Source organism: Aquila chrysaetos, chromosome 9, assembly GCF_900496995.4.
Source record: "Aquila chrysaetos chrysaetos chromosome 9, bAquChr1.4, whole genome shotgun sequence".
Lineage (NCBI taxonomy): Eukaryota > Metazoa > Chordata > Aves > Accipitriformes > Accipitridae > Aquila > Aquila chrysaetos.
The window spans coordinates 26,033,800-26,049,712 of NC_044012.1; the positions used below are offsets into that span (position 1 = coordinate 26,033,800).

At 57.0% G+C, this 15,913-nt stretch overlaps 3 protein-coding genes across 12 annotated transcripts in view; 2 read left to right on the forward strand and 1 right to left on the reverse strand.

Annotated features, from left to right (window-relative positions):
* The window catches only part of LOC115345572 (keratin-associated protein 9-1-like), a 42,704-nt gene that overhangs the window by 23,084 nt on the left and 3,707 nt on the right, over nt 1–15,913 (reverse strand). For 2 of the 10 annotated variants that reach the window (XM_041125984.1, XM_041125985.1), the window contains exon 1: nt 19–1,401. The exons of 7 other annotated variants lie outside the window; for them this stretch is intronic. The gene's annotated coding sequence lies outside the window, so the exon portion shown is untranslated. Of the gene's footprint in view, nt 1–18; nt 1,402–2,162; nt 2,230–15,913 lie in introns of those variants that run through there. One more of the 10 variants, XM_030024584.2, reaches the window with a different exon arrangement.
* Nucleotides 1,326–12,775, forward strand: TCHH (trichohyalin). The gene is made up of 4 exons (XM_030025420.2): nt 1,326–1,549; nt 2,037–3,109; nt 9,641–12,675; nt 12,765–12,775. Exons 1-4 carry the CDS (start codon nt 1,412–1,414, stop codon nt 12,773–12,775), a joined length of 4,257 nt encoding a protein of 1,418 aa, XP_029881280.1. The 5' UTR covers nt 1,326–1,411.
* LOC115345570 (retinitis pigmentosa 1-like 1 protein) lies at nt 12,747–15,582 on the forward strand. The gene is made up of 2 exons (XM_030024581.2): nt 12,747–13,314; nt 13,675–15,582. Exons 1-2 carry the CDS (start codon nt 12,780–12,782, stop codon nt 14,922–14,924), a joined length of 1,785 nt encoding a protein of 594 aa, XP_029880441.1. The 5' UTR covers nt 12,747–12,779; the 3' UTR covers nt 14,925–15,582.

The following is a 15,913-nucleotide window of genomic DNA, read 5'->3' on the forward strand; positions in this document are numbered from 1 at the left end:
GATGATAAGTTAAATAACCCGTTTGAGGACGTCAAGGTGCAGCTGGGCTTGGCCGAAGATGAATCAGGACAACATCCACAAAGGGTGTCTCCTTTCTGTACCTCTGTCAAGGACCCTATAAAAGCACTCCGGTCCTCCGATCACTCCGCACGGCTTCACAGGAATCCCGCTTGATCCCATTGGTGATTTGGGTAAGTCACTCCTTCTAAAACGTGCACTTTGCTGGGCAAGGACATGTTATTTCTATAGGATTCATGTTGGGTGGCAGCGTTGTTCCTGCCACAGTATTTTCTGAGTCTTCTGTGTTTATATCCAGTGAAGTGTTGTTTCATGTTATTCGGATACCTGCATGCTGTCGTTGTGTGTCCATGTGTAGAGGCAGCTTTTCTCAAAAAGAAAACGAGAGAGGGAGCCAGGTTTCATGCTTTACTTTGGTCTGGAGTCAGCTCCCACCCAGAATGAACAGATTGGAGAAATTTTCTGTTTCCTACAGAAACAGCAAAACCCAGGATTTCGTATGCAGAGCTGTGCACTTGTGTTCATGCATATGTACACGTTATAGAGGCAGCAAGGCAGACACGGCACAGTTTCCCCAGCGGCAAGCTGTTCTCAGCACCGATGTACCTGATAACAGGCTTGGGGATCCTGTGAGGAGGAAGGAAGGAGGTGGCTTTTGAGGTTTCCAGACACAAAGCTCCAACAAGAGCTCTGCTTTCTGCCAAGCAGATCTCAGTAAAATTAAATAAGCAGTTCTGACCTAGGTGATCTGACAGTTCCCCTCTGGCCAAAATCTATTTGCCAATGAACTGATACTGTAATGAAAGCTTTATCAATTATTTTGCATTACTACTGGTCAGAGGAGCACCAGCCACAGGGCTTGTTTTAACTCTCTGTAAGCACTCTACCTGTCTCTGACCCAGCTAGATCTTGTCTCAGGCTGTGCCAGTGTTGTGTTAGACATCCTCTAACCTGCTTCACAGAAGCCAGTGTATCTCTCTTGGTGCCAGGCAGAGATAGCAGCATGGGTCCTGGAAACATAAGTACCTGGTATAGCCCCATGGGGATGGGTTCTTGGGGCATCTCTTGAGTCACCATCCCCAGTTCCCTCCCTGCGATCCAAAAATGCAGGCATCCTGCCATCCCCTATCATTCAAATACCTCAGTATGCAAGTTGGAGGACACTCCCCATCCCACTAAAACTCGTAAGCATTTGAGTGTCTTCCCAGTGCTCTGGTGAAAGAGCTCGCCATGGCACAGGAGCGAACACACAGAACATGGTAGCCAGCGTCCCATTAACGCACACAGCCTGACCCTGGCAATTCTCCCTCCTCTTTTCAGGCTCAGAGGCAAGCCAATCTCCCATCCTTAGGTCTGCTCCTTTTCTTGCAGGCTTGCTTGAATCTGCAGGAAGATGTCTCGCTTCTTAGACAGCATTTCCACCATCATCAGCGTCTTTCACAAACATGCAAAGGAAGATGGAGACTGCTCCAACCTCAGCCAAAGGAAGATGAAGGAGTTCATCCGGAGGGAGTTTGCAGATATCATAGATGTGAGTGCTGCTGCAAGGGGGAGGGCTTGAGGCTGACACTGGAGTGCAAGAGACTGCAAAATCTCCTTCTGGAGAGGGGATGATTCTTATGACAGTGGGATGGGAAGGCTTTCAAAGGGGAGCAGCAGTTGTGTTCCTTTGCACTGACAGCTTCAACAGCTCTTCCAACCCGTTTTGCCATGTACAAATGGGCAAAAGCTGGAGAATGAACTGTGGGGAGGTATGGTTTTCTTTCAAAGGTAGGAAGGAAATGCATCCAATAGAGGGATACAGCATATCCCAAAGAGAAGACAGCTGGTTGGCTGTAGCCAGGGAACAACCAGGAAAATGGACAACAAAGACATGGAGTTCCTGCTGAGCTATGAAAGTGAAGGTGTTACAGATGGAAGGAGAAAAGATTGCAGTTGTCCCTGCCTATGCATTTCTCTAACAAGGAGCAAGAAGACTAAACTCCATTTTTGTTTCCCTGTGTGTGTTTCCCCTGCAGAAGCCGCATGACCCTCAGACGGTTGACAAGATTCTGCAGTTTCTGGAGTGGGATGGTGATGGGGAAATAGATTTTAATGAGTTCCTGCTTTTGGTGTTCAGAGTGGCTAAGGCCTGCTACTGGTACCTGCCAAAGGGACCATGCCTCCTGCAAAGAACAAAGCTGACAACCGGTGGCAAGTCACTCCAAGATCCTGACATTAAGAACAGAGGGAGCCATCAGCAGCTCCAGGGGGAGGAACAACAAACTAGTGAGAGTAAATATCATCCCCCCTGTGAACCTCAGCTGCAACGAGACACCAGGATCAACGAGCTTGAAACGCTAAAGGAAATGGGGAGTCATCACCAGCAACATAACACGCAAAGCAAAAACGATGCAAAACAAAGTAGCAAGCCAGGGGAGCCAATCCCTCAGGAATATGAAGAACGAAACCAAAAGCCACATAACCAACAGAAGAGCCAAAATAGACGTCAGCCACCAGAGCCAGACAGACGAGCAAAAGTACGACACCGCAAGTGCAGCAGCTTGCAAGCACAAGAGGCCAGACTGAAGGAAGATGAGAGGCAAAATCAAGAGGTGCTGCAGCCAGAACAACTGGCAGACGTGAGGAGTCGCAGCCAGAGCTGTGAACCTCAAGCACTGCCAAACCGGTGGAGTAGCCATCAGCCACTTGAGACAACACTACCAACATATGATCAAAAAACCCAGCAGCCACAAAAAGCAGATATAGAAAGTCACAATCAGCCACGTAAACCTGAATTACTGGCAGAAGAGAGAAGCCGCTACCATGTACGTGAGCTGGAACAAAAAGCACTTGAATGTAGCAGCCACAACCCACGTGAGCCTGAACGCCGGGACTCAAAAAACACATACCAATCATACATACAGAAACCGCTAGAACTCGACCACAGATATTATGAGACTTCTGAGCCAAGGAAAAAAAACTCTGAAAAAGGGAAAAAAAAGGAACATGACTTGGAATATCAAGAAGGTGAGAGAAACATCCATATGAATCAAGACCGGCAAAAACGAGAAGATGCAAGGAAAAAAGAACTCATACAGAACAAGAGGACAAGGAATTGCCAGGGAAGAGAGAAGGAAGAGCCCCTGCGTGACAGGAGGATCGATCGCCAACGGGAGCTGGACCTGGAGCTCCATGAGAGCTGCAGCCACCTGACGCGGGAAACGGAAGAGCAAGGTGCCACGACCAACCAGAGAGAGACACGCGAGACACGTGACCGTCAAACACGCGAGCCCAAAGACGATGCAAGGAGACAACGTGAGTCGGTGAGGTACGAAAGGACACAAGAGACCGCAGTGGCAGCAGCAGAAGCCGACGTGAACATCCAGCGTGTGTCCCGGGAACTGGACCCACGTGAGGAAATGGAAAGGAGGGACCGTCCCCGGGAGTGCGAAGAACCAGAGGATGAGAGGAGGATTTGCCAGGGAAGAGAGAGGGAAGAGCCCCTGCGCGACAGGAGGATCGTTCGCCAACGGGAGCTGGACCTGGAGCTCTATGAGCGCCGCAGCCACCTGACGTGGGAAACAGAAGAGCAAGGTGCCACAACCAACCAGAGAGAGACACGCGAGACACGTGACCATCAAACACGCGAGCCCAAAGACGATGCAAGGAGACAACGTGAGTCGGTGAGGTACGAAAGGACACGAGAGACCGCAGTGGCAGCAGCAGAAGCCGACGTGAACATCCAGCGTGTGTCCCGGGAACTGGACCCACGTGAGGACGTGGAAAGGAGGGACCGTCCCTGGGAGCGCGAAGAACCAGAGGATGAGAGGAGGATTTGCCAGGGAAGAGAGAGGGAAGAGCCCGTACGCGACAGGAGGATCGATCGCCAACGGGAGCTGGACCTGGAGCTCTATGAGCGCCGCAGCCACCTGACGCGGGAAACGGAAGAGCAAGGTGCCACGACCAACCAGAAAGAGACACGCGAGACACGTGACCGTCAAACACGCGAGCCCAAAGACGATGCAAGGAGACAACGTGAGTCGGTGAGGTACGAAAGGACACAAGAGACCGCAGTGGCAGCAGCAGAAGCCGACATGAACATCCAGCGTGTGTCCCGGGAACTGGACCCACGTGAGGACATGGAAAGGAGGGACCGTCCCCGGGAGTGCGAAGAACCAGAGGATGAGAGGAGGATTTGCCAGGGAAGAGAGAGGGAAGAGCCCGTATGCGACAGGAGGATCGATCGCCAACGGGAGCTGGACCTGGAGCTCTATGAGCGCCGCAGCCACCTGACGCGGGAAACGGAAGAGCAAGGTGCCACGACCAACCAGAAAGAGACACGCGAGACACGTGACCGTCAAACACGCGAGCCCAAAGACGATGCAAGGAGACAACGTGAGTCGGTGAGGTACGAAAGGACACAAGAGACCGCAGTGGCAGCAGCAGAAGCCGACATGAACATCCAGCGTGTGTCCCGGGAACTGGACCCACGTGAGGACATGGAAAGGAGGGACCGTCCCCGGGAGTGCGAAGAACCAGAGGATGAGAGGAGGATTTGCCAGGGAAGAGAGAGGGAAGAGCCCGTATGCGACAGGAGGATCGATCGCCAACGGGAGCTGGACCTGGAGCTCTATGAGCGCCGCAGCCACCTGACGCGGGAAATGGAAGAGCAAGGTGCCACGACCAACCAGAAAAAGACACGCGAGACACGTGACCGTCAAACACGCGAGCCCAAAGACGATGCAAGGAGACAACGTGAGTCGGTGAGGTACGAAAGGACACGAGAGACCGCAGTGGCAGCAGCAGAAGCCGACGTGAAGATCCAGCGTGTGTCCCGGGAACTGGACCCACGTGGGGACGTGGAAAGGAGGGACCGTCCCCGGGAGCGCGAAGAACCAGAGGATGAGAGGAGGATTTGCCAGGGAAGAGAGAGGGAAGAGCCCGTGCGCGACAGGAGGATCGATCGCCAACGGGAGCTGGACCTGGAGCTCTATGAGCGCCGCAGCCACCTGACGCGGGAAACGGAAGAGCAAGATGCCACGACCAACCAGAGAGAGACACGCGAGACACGTGACGGTCAAACACGCGAGCCCAAAGACGATGCAAGGAGACAACGTGAGTCGGTGAGGTACGAAAGAACACAAGAGACCGCAGTAGCAGCAGCAGAAGCCGACGTGAACATCCAGCGTGTGTCTCGGCAACAGGACCCGGGTGAGGACATGGAAAGGAGGGACCGTCCCCGGGAGCGCAAAGAACCAGAGGATGAGAGGAGGATTTGCCAGGGAAGAGAGAGGGAAGAGCCCCTGCGCGACAGGAGGATCGATCGCCAACGGGAGCTGGATCTGGAGCTCTATGAGCGCCGCAGCCACCTGACGCGGGAAACAGAAGAGCAAGGTGCCACGACCAACCAGAGAGAGACACGCGAGACACGTGACCGTCAAACACGCGAGCCCAAAGACAATGCAAGGAGACAACGTGAGTCGGTGAGGTACGAAAGGACACGAGAGACCGCAGTGGCAGCAGCAGAAGCCGACGTGAAGATCCAGCGTGTGTCCCAGCAACAGGACCCACGTGAGGACATGGAAAGGAGGGACCGTCCCCGGGAGCGCGAAGAACCAGAGGATGAGAGGAGGATTTGCCAGGGAAGAGAGAGGGAAGAGCCCGTGCGCGACAGGAGGATCGATCGCCAACGGGAGCTGGACCTGGAGCTCTATGAGCGCCGCAGCCACCTGACGCGGGAAACGGAAGAGCAAGGTGCCACGACCAACCAGAGGGAGACACGCGAGACACGTGACCGTCAAACACGCGAGCCCAAAGACAATGCAAGGAGACAACGTGAGTCGGTGAGGTGCGAAAGGACACGAGAGACCGCAGTGGCAGCAGCAGAAGCCGACGTGAACATCCAGCGTGTGTCCCAGCAACAGGACCCACGTGAGGACATGGAAAGGAGGGACCGTCCCCGGGAGTGCGAAGAACCAGAGGATGAGAGGAGGATTTGCCAAGGAAGAGAGAGGGAAGAGCCCGTGCGCGACAGGAGGATCGATCGCCAACGGGAGCTGGACCTGGAGCTCTATGAGCGCCGCAGCCACCTGACGCGGGAAAAGGAAGAGCAAGATGCCACGACCAACCAGAGAGAGACACGCGAGACACGTGACCGTCAAACACGCGAGCCCAAAGACGATGCAAGGAGACAACGTGAGTCGGTGAGGTACGAAAGAACACAAGAGACCGCAGTGGCAGCAGCAGAAGCCGACGTGAACATCCAGCGTGTGTCCCGGGAACTGGACCCACGTGAGGACGTGGAAAGGAGGGACCGTCCCCGGGAGCGCGAAGAACCAGAGGATGAGAGGAGGATTTGCCAGGGAAGAGAGAGGGAAGAGCCCCTGCGCGACAGGAGGATCGATCGCCAACGGGAGCTGGACCTGGAGCTCTATGAGCGCCGCAGCCACCTGACGCGGGAAACGGAAGAGCAAGGTGCCACGACCAACCAGAGAGAGACACGCGAGACACGTGACCGTCAAACACGCGAGCCCAAAGACGATGCAAGGAGACAACGTGAGTCGGTGAGGTGCGAAAGAACACGAGAGACCGCAGTGGCAGCAGCAGAAGCCGACGTGAAGATCCAGCGTGTGTCCCGGGAACTGCACCCACGTGAGGACATGGAAAGGAGGGACTGTCCCCGTGAGTGCGAAGAACCAGAGGATGAGAGGAGGATTTGCCAGGGAAGAGAGAGGGAAGAGCCCGTGCGCGACAGGAGGATCGATCGCCAACGGGAGCTGGACCTGGAGCTCTATGAGCGCCGCAGCCACCTGACGCGGGAAACGGAAGAGCAAGGTGCCACGACCAACCAGAGGGAGACACGCGAGACACGTGACCGTCAAACACGCGAGCCCAAAGACGATGCAAGGAGACAACGTGAGTCGGTGAGGTGCGAAAGGACACGAGAGACCGCAGTGGCAGCAGCAGAAGCCGACGTGAAGATCCAGCGTGTGTCCCAGCAACAGGACCCACGTGAGGACATGGAAAGGAGGGACCGTCCCCGGGAGCGCGAAGAACCAGAGGATGAGAGAAGGATTTGCCAGGGAAGAGAGAGGGAAGAGCCCGTACGCGACAGGAGGATCGATCGCCAACGGGAGCTGGACCTGGAGCTCTATGAGCGCCGCAGCCACCTGACACGGGAAACGGAAGAGCAAGATGCCACGACCAACCAGAGAGAGACACGCGAGACACGTGACCGTCAAACACGCGAGCCCAAAGACGATGCAAGGAGACAACGTGAGTCGGTGAGGTGCGAAAGAACACGAGAGACCGCAGTGGCAGCAGCAGAAGCCGACGTGAAGATCCAGCGTGTGTCCCGGGAACTGGACCCACGTGAGGACGTGGAAAGGAGGGACCGTCCCCGTGAGCGCAAAGAACCAGAGGATGAGAGGAGGATTTGCCAGGGAAGAGAGAGGGAAGAGCCCGTGCGCGACAGGAGGATCGATCGCCAACGGGAGCTGGACCTGGAGCTCTATGAGCGCCGCAGCCACCTGACGCGGGAAACGGAAGAGCAAGGTGCCACGACCAACCAGAGGGAGACACGCGAGACACGTGACCGTCAAACACGCGAGCCCAAAGACAATGCAAGGAGACAACGTGAGTCGGTGAGGTGCGAAAGGACACGAGAGACCGCAGTGGCAGCAGCAGAAGCCGACGTGAACATCCAGCGTGTGTCCCAGCAACAGGACCCACGTGAGGACATGGAAAGGAGGGACCGTCCCCGGGAGTGCGAAGAACCAGAGGATGAGAGGAGGATTTGCCAAGGAAGAGAGAGGGAAGAGCCCCTGCGCGACAGGAGGATCGATCGCCAACGGGAGCTGGACCTGGAGCTCTATGAGCGCCGCAGCCACCTGACGCGGGAAACGGAAGAGCAAGGTGCCACGACCAACCAGAGAGAGACACGCGAGACACGTGACCGTCAAACACGCGAGCCCAAAGACGATGCAAGGAGACAACGTGAGTCGGTGAGGTGCGAAAGAACACGAGAGACCGCAGTGGCAGCAGCAGAAGCCGACGTGAAGATCCAGCGTGTGTCCCGGGAACTGCACCCACGTGAGGACATGGAAAGGAGGGACCGTCCCCGTGAGTGCGAAGAACCAGAGGATGAGAGGAGGATTTGCCAGGGAAGAGAGAGGGAAGAGCCCGTGCGCGACAGGAGGATCGATCGCCAACGGGAGCTGGACCTGGAGCTCTATGAGCGCCGCAGCCACCTGACGCGGGAAACGGAAGAGCAAGGTGCCACGACCAACCAGAGGGAGACACGCGAGACACGTGACCGTCAAACACACGAGCCCAAAGACGATGCAAGGAGACAACGTGAGTCGGTGAGGTGCGAAAGGACACGAGAGACCGCAGTGGCAGCAGCAGAAGCCGACGTGAACATCCAGCGTGTGTCCCAGCAACAGGACCCACGTGAGGACATGGAAAGGAGGGACCGTCCCCGGGAGCACGAAGAACCAGAGGATGAGAGGAGGATTTGCCAGGGAAGAGAGAGGGAAGAGCCCGTACGCGACAGGAGGATCGATCGCCAACGGGAGCTGGACCTGGAGCTCTATGAGCGCCGCAGCCACCTGACACGGGAAACGGAAGAGCAAGATGCCACGACCAACCAGAGAGAGACACGCGAGACACGTGACCGTCAAACACGCGAGCCCAAAGACGATGCAAGGAGACAACGTGAGTCGGTGAGGTGCGAAAGAACACGAGAGACCGCAGTGGCAGCAGCAGAAGCCGACGTGAACATCCAGCGTGTGTCCCGGGAACTGGACCCACGTGAGGACGTGGAAAGGAGGGACCGTCCCCGGGAGCGCGAAGAACCAGAGGATGAGAGGAGGATTTGCCAGGGAAGAGAGAGGGAAGAGCCCCTGCGCGACAGGAGGATCGATCGCCAACGGGAGCTGGACCTGGAGCTCTATGAGCGCCGCAGCCACCTGACGCGGGAAACGGAAGAGCAAGGTGCCACGACCAACCAGAGGGAGACACACGAGACACGTGACCGTCAAACACGCGAGCCCAAAGACGATGCAAGGAGACAACGTGAGTCGGTGAGGTGCGAAAGAACACGAGAGACCGCAGTGGCAGCAGCAGAAGCCGACGTGAACATCCAGCGTGTGTCCCGGGAACTGCACCCACGTGAGGACATGGAAAGGAGGGACCGTCCCCGGGAGCGCGAAGAACCAGAGGATGAGAGGAGGATTTGCCAGGGAAGAGAGAGGGAAGAGCCCGTGCGCGACAGGAGGATCGATCGCCAACGGGAGCTGGACCTGGAGCTCTATGAGCGCCGCAGCCACCTGACGCGGGAAACGGAAGAGCAAGGTGCCACGACCAACCAGAGGGAGACACGCGAGACACGTGACCGTCAAACACGCGAGCCCAAAGACGATGCAAGGAGACAACGTGAGTCGGTGAGGTGCGAAAGGACACGAGAGACCGCAGTGGCAGCAGCAGAAGCCGACGTGAACATCCAGCGTGTGTCCCAGCAACAGGACCCACGTGAGGACATGGAAAGGAGGGACCGTCCCCGGGAGTGCGAAGAACCAGAGGATGAGAGGAGGATTTGCCAAGGAAGAGAGAGGGAAGAGCCCGTGCGCGACAGGAGGATCGATCGCCAACGGGAGCTGGACCTGGAGCTCTATGAGCGCCGCAGCCACCTGACGCGGGAAACAGAAGAGCAAGGTGCCACGACCAACCAGAGAGAGACACGCGAGACACGTGACCGTCAAACACGCGAGCCCAAAGACGATGCAAGGAGACAACGTGAGTCGGTGAGGTACGAAAGAACACAAGAGACCGCAGTGGCAGCAGCAGAAGCCGACGTGAAGATCCAGCGTGTGTCCCGGGAACTGGACCCACGTGAGGACGTGGAAAGGAGGGACCGTCCCCGGGAGTGCGAAGAACCAGAGGATGAGAGGAGGATTTGCCAGGGAAGAGAGAGGGAAGAGCCCGTGCGCGACAGGAGGATCGATCGCCAACGGGAGCTGGACCTGGAGCTCTATGAGCGCCGCAGCCACCTGACGCGGGAAACGGAAGAGCAAGGTGCCACGACCAACCAGAGAGAGACACGCGAGACACGTGACCGTCAAACACGCGAGCCCAAAGACGATGCAAGGAGACAACGTGAGTCGGTGAGGTACGAAAGGACACGAGAGACCGCAGTGGCAGCAGCAGAAGACAACGTGAAGATCCAGTGTGTGTCCCGGGAACTGGACCCACGTGAGGACGTGGAAAGGAGGGACCGTCCCCGTGAGCGCAAAGAACCAGAGGATGAGAGGAGGATTTGCCAGGGAAGAGAGAGGGAAGAGCCCGTGCGCGACAGGAGGATCGATCGCCAACGGGAGCTGGACCTGGAGCTCTATGAGCGCCGCAGCCACCTGACGCGGGAAACGGAAGAGCAAGATGCCACGACCAACCAGAGAGAGACACGCGAGACACGTGACCGTCAAACACGCGAGCCCAAAGACGATGCAAGGAGACAACGTGAGTCGGTGAGGTACGAAAGAACACAAGAGACCGCAGTAGCAGCAGCAGAAGCCGACGTGAACATCCAGCGTGTGTCTCGGCAACAGGACCCGGGTGAGGACATGGAAAGGAGGGACCGTCCCCGTGAGCGCAAAGAACCAGAGGATGAGAGGAGGATTTGCCAGGGAAGAGAGAGGGAAGAGCCCCTGCGCGACAGGAGGATCGATCGCCAACGGGAGCTGGATCTGGAGCTCTATGAGCGCCGCAGCCACCTGACGCGGGAAACAGAAGAGCAAGGTGCCACGACCAACCAGAGAGAGACACGCGAGACACGTGACCGTCAAACACGCGAGCCCAAAGACGATGCAAGGAGACAACGTGAGTCGGTGAGGTACGAAAGGACACGAGAGACCGCAGTGGCAGCAGCAGAAGCCGACGTGAAGATCCAGCGTGTGTCCCAGCAACAGGACCCACGTGAGGACATGGAAAGGAGGGACCGTCCCCGGGAGTGCGAAGAACCAGAGGATGAGAGGAGGATTTGCCAGGGAAGAGAGAGGGAAGAGCCCGTACGCGACAGGAGGATCGATCGCCAACGGGAGCTGGACCTGGAGCTCTATGAGCGCCGCAGCCACCTGACGCGGGAAACGGAAGAGCAAGGTGCCACGACCAACCAGAAAGAGACACGCGAGACACGTGACCGTCAAACACGCGAGCCCAAAGACGATGCAAGGAGACAACGTGAGTCGGTGAGGTACGAAAGGACACAAGAGACCGCAGTGGCAGCAGCAGAAGCCGACGTGAACATCCAGCGTGTGTCCCGGGAACTGGACCCACGTGAGGACATGGAAAGGAGGGACCGTCCCCGGGAGTGCGAAGAACCAGAGGATGAGAGGAGGATTTGCCAGGGAAGAGAGAGGGAAGAGCCCGTGCGCGACAGGAGGATCGATCGCCAACGGGAGCTGGACCTGGAGCTCTATGAGCGCCGCAGCCACCTGACGCGGGAAACGGAAGAGCAAGGTGCCACGACCAACCAGAGGGAGACACGCGAGACACGTGACCATCAAACACGCGAGCCCAAAGACGATGCAAGGAGACAACGTGAGTCGGTGAGGTGCGAAAGGACACGAGAGACCGCAGTGGCAGCAGCAGAAGCCGACGTGAACATCCAGCGTGTGTCCCAGCAACAGGACCCACGTGAGGACGTGGAAAGGAGGGACCGTCCCCGGGAGTGCGAAGAAACAGAGGATGAGAGGAGGATTTGCCAAGGAAGAGAGAGGGAAGAGCCCGTGCGCGACAGGAAGATCGATCGCCAACGGGAGCTGGACCTGGAGCTCTATGAGCGCCGCAGCCACCTGACGCGGGAAAAGGAAGAGCAAGGTGCCACGACCAACCAGAAAGAGACACGCGAGACACGTGACCGTCAAACACGCGAGCCCAAAGACAATGCAAGGAGACAACGTGAGTCGGTGAGGTACGAAAGAACACAAGAGACCGCAGTAGCAGCAGCAGAAGCCGACGTGAACATCCAGCGTGTGTCTCGGCAACAGGACCCGGGTGAGGACATGGAAAGGAGGGACCGTCCCCGTGAGCGCAAAGAACCAGAGGATGAGAGGAGGATTTGCCAGGGAAGAGAGAGGGAAGAGCCCGTGCGCGACAGGAGGATCGATCGCCAACGGGAGCTGGACCTGGAGCTCTATGAGCGCCGCAGCCACCTGACGCGGGAAACGGAAGAGCAAGGTGCCACAACCAACCAGAGAGAGACACGCGAGACACATGACCGTCAAACACGCGAGCCCAAAGACAATGCAAGGAGACAACGTGAGTCGGTGAGGTGCGAAAGGACACGAGAGACCGCAGTGGCAGCAGCAGAAGCCGACGTGAACATCCAGCGTGTGTCCCAGCAACAGGACCCACGTGAGGACATGGAAAGGAGGGACCGTCCCCGTGAGCGCAAAGAACCAGAGGATGAGAGGAGGATTTGCCAGGGAAGAGAGAGGGAAGAGCCCGTGCGCGACAGGAGGATCGATCGCCAACGGGAGCTGGACCTGGAGCTCTATGAGCGCCGCAGCCACCTGACGCGGGAAACGGAAGAGCAAGATGCCACGACCAACCAGAGAGAGACACGCGAGACACGTGACCGTCAAACACGCGAGCCCAAAGACGATGCAAGGAGACAACGTGAGTCGGTGAGGTACGAAAGAACACAAGAGACCGCAGTAGCAGCAGCAGAAGCCGACGTGAACATCCAGCGTGTGTCTCGGCAACAGGACCCGGGTGAGGACATGGAAAGGAGGGACCGTCCCCGTGAGCGCAAAGAACCAGAGGATGAGAGGAGGATTTGCCAGGGAAGAGAGAGGGAAGAGCCCGTGCGCGACAGGAGGATCGATCGCCAACGGGAGCTGGACCTGGAGCTCTATGAGCGCCGCAGCCACCTGACGCGGGAAACGGAAGAGCAAGGTGCCACGACCAACCAGAGGGAGACACGCGAGACACGTGACCGTCAAACACGCGAGCCCAAAGACGATGCAAGGAGACAACGTGAGTCGGTGAGGTGCGAAAGGACACGAGAGACCGCAGTGGCAGCAGCAGAAGCCGACGTGAACATCCAGCGTGTGTCCCAGCAACAGGACCCACGTGAGGACATGGAAAGGAGGGACCGTCCCCGGGAGTGCGAAGAACCAGAGGATGAGAGGAGGATTTGCCAAGGAAGAGAGAGGGAAGAGCCCGTGCGCGACAGGAGGATCGATCGCCAACGGGAGCTGGACCTGGAGCTCTATGAGCGCCGCAGCCACCTGACGCGGGAAACGGAAGAGCAAGGTGCCACGACCAACCAGAGGGAGACACGCGAGACACGTGACCGTCAAACACGCGAGCCCAAAGACGATGCAAGGAGACAACGTGAGTCGGTGAGGTGCGAAAGGACACGAGAGACCGCAGTGGCAGCAGCAGAAGCCGACGTGAAGATCCAGCATGTGTCCCAGCAACAGGACCCACGTGGGGACGTGGAAAGGAGGGACCGTCCCCGTGAGCGCGAAGAACCAGAGGATGAGAGGAGGATTTGCCAGGGAAGAGAGAGGGAAGAGCCCCTGCGCGACAGGAGGATCGATCGCCAATGGGAGCTGGACCTGGAGCTCTATGAGCACCGCAGCCACCTGACACAGGAAACAGAAGAGCAAGGTGTTATGGGATCCTGCAGAGATACACGCAAGAGAAGCAGCCTCCTGATACTCGAAGAAGAACAAGAGAGAGAAATTCTGCAGCACCATCAGGCAAACAAGTTACAATGTGAGCCTTCTGACTGCACTGCCTCTGAGCCTTCAGAAGACCAAGAATGGCAGAACCACAGGCTTTTATATGAGGAAGAAGTACATGAGCCAAATGGGTGCCCTACACATGATGAAGAACAAAGGCACAAGAGGAGCCTCTACCAAACCATAGAGGTGGATAACAGACACCTGTCTCCCCCAGGAGAGCAGGTATCTGTCACCGACATGAGGGTCTGTTATGTCTCCGCTAAGCCCGATGTACAGCCAGAGGTACAGGTCGTCCCTCAGCCCTGTGAGCCTCAGACCATTGCGTACTTGATCCACGTGATTCGGGATTTGAATGATCCTGAAGCTACCACCTACGAGATTGTCTGCCACCAGCCCCACGACCTTGGGCAGCCCATCTACATGAAGAAGTGCTACACGTCACCCCAGCTGCCAGCAGTCCCATGTGACAGGAGCAACCACCCAGAGCCACGATCTCAAAGGGATGAGCAAGAAACAGGGGAGCCCGAACCACCACGGCAAGGGAGCACACCAGCTTTTAGCTCCCAGGAAAACACAGGGGATCTCAATGAGCCACAGGAGAGGTTTGAAACAGGGGTGAAAGAAGGGTCTCACCAGGCTTATGCCTCTAAGCCAGATGGTGTTAAGGGTGACCCTTGTCAGGCAAAGCCCAAGGCGGAAAGGAGGGACAGCCAGCACCCCACGATGCCTGATGCAGAAGAGAATGAGCATCAGCCCCAGGGAAATGGATCAAAACCTGCCAGGGAGCAGGTCCTGCAAGAGCCCGAATCCAGCTGCCAAGTGAGCAAGCATGAGGACAGGGAGGCCAAGAGCTGCCCATCTCTGCCCCAGGCTCCAGAGCCACAGGAAGCTTGCGAGCCAGGCCAGCGAGCCACCAAAGAGAGACGTTCCCAGCCACCCTGGAGAGATGAAGCCAGCCACTGCCATGAGGATGCAGAGGTTTCCCTGCCAGAGAAGAGCCGCCAGCCACGGCAGGAGAACAGCAAGGGGAGCTGCCAGCAAGTGAGCAATGTCCAGCCTCAACAGGAGGAGGAAGCACATCTTTGCAGCAAGCAGAGCCAGGGCCCCCCTAGCCCCCCAGTCTCAGAGGAGGCACCGAGCCGTCCTGTCAGGGAGGAAGCCAAGGCATCTTAAGGAGAAGTTCTCTCCCTGGAGCTGGTGGGGCTTCTCCAAGTCTCTTTGAGGATCACTTCTGCTCTCTGCTTTCAGCTTAGGATGTCACCATGTGGTGGCATAGAAGCGTTCAACACAAAAGGGTTAATGGGGTGCTCTGAGAGGGTGTCAAGTGGGTTTGGGGGTTTTCCATGTAACAAATCCTCAGCAAGTAGGTAGGCAGATAGTTAACCCAGGATCTGCAGCTTCTGCCTTCCTGCATTATGTCTATCCACCTTAATGCACTATTTATTCACTTTTCTGCTCTAATAGGATTCCTTGGGTCTCTCTGTCCTTTATGTCCCTGTCACCTCTTCTACCCTGTGGCATGACTGTTCTGCATCTCTCTGCACTCACATCTCCCTAGCCCCGTGACTAGCTCTCCTGTCAGCTGTGCCTGAAAATCCTTGAGGCTGGGAAAAAAAAAAACCACTTTTGTAGACTCAATGTATTGGTTACACCTTTCTGCTCCCCTAACAGATGAGCAGAATCCTGGCTCCAGCCTCACAGAGGCTTTGAAGCAGCTGAGTTATACTGTGGTTACTGCAGGGTAACAGTGGAGGGTGGGGGGGTCCTCTCTCTTCTTCACACTGATGTATTGCATGAGAAAACAGAATAAATAGCTGATGACTGCACTGACTGCTGCCATCCTTCATCCTTGCATCTAATTTCTACAAGGGCCTCAGCCTGGTGAGAGGGTGTCCCAGTTCAGATCACACGTTCCTCCTAACCCCAGGCACTTAATCCAGACAGGGGCTGCTGAAAATCCCACCAAATCCCCCCTACTACATGTCTAGGAGCCCACATCCCTCTAAAACTCTGGCCCTCGCTACTGATCTGCATGATTTGGGGGGCTCCCAGCAGAGCTCGCACATGCTGTGATCTGACATCCACATGGGGACACGCGGATGTGCCTGTGTGCTCCAGCTTTCATGGCAGACATGCACTACAGGGACAGCCAGCAGTGCAAA

Coding starts and splice junctions, on each gene's coding strand:
- LOC115345570 (XM_030024581.2), top strand. CDS start 12,780: ATGGAAAGGAGGGACCGTCCCCGTGAGCGCAAAGAACCAGAGGATGAG. Junction 13,315..13,674: donor GCGGGAAACGGAAGAGCAAG/GTGCCACGACCA, acceptor CAGAAGAGCAAG/GTGTTATGGGATCCTGCAGA.
- TCHH (XM_030025420.2), top strand. CDS start 1,412: ATGTCTCGCTTCTTAGACAGCATTTCCACCATCATCAGCGTCTTTCAC. Junction 1,550..2,036: donor AGTTTGCAGATATCATAGAT/GTGAGTGCTGCT, acceptor TTTCCCCTGCAG/AAGCCGCATGACCCTCAGAC. Junction 3,110..9,640: donor CTCATACAGAACAAGAGGAC/AAGGAATTGCCA, acceptor CGACAGGAGGAT/CGATCGCCAACGGGAGCTGG.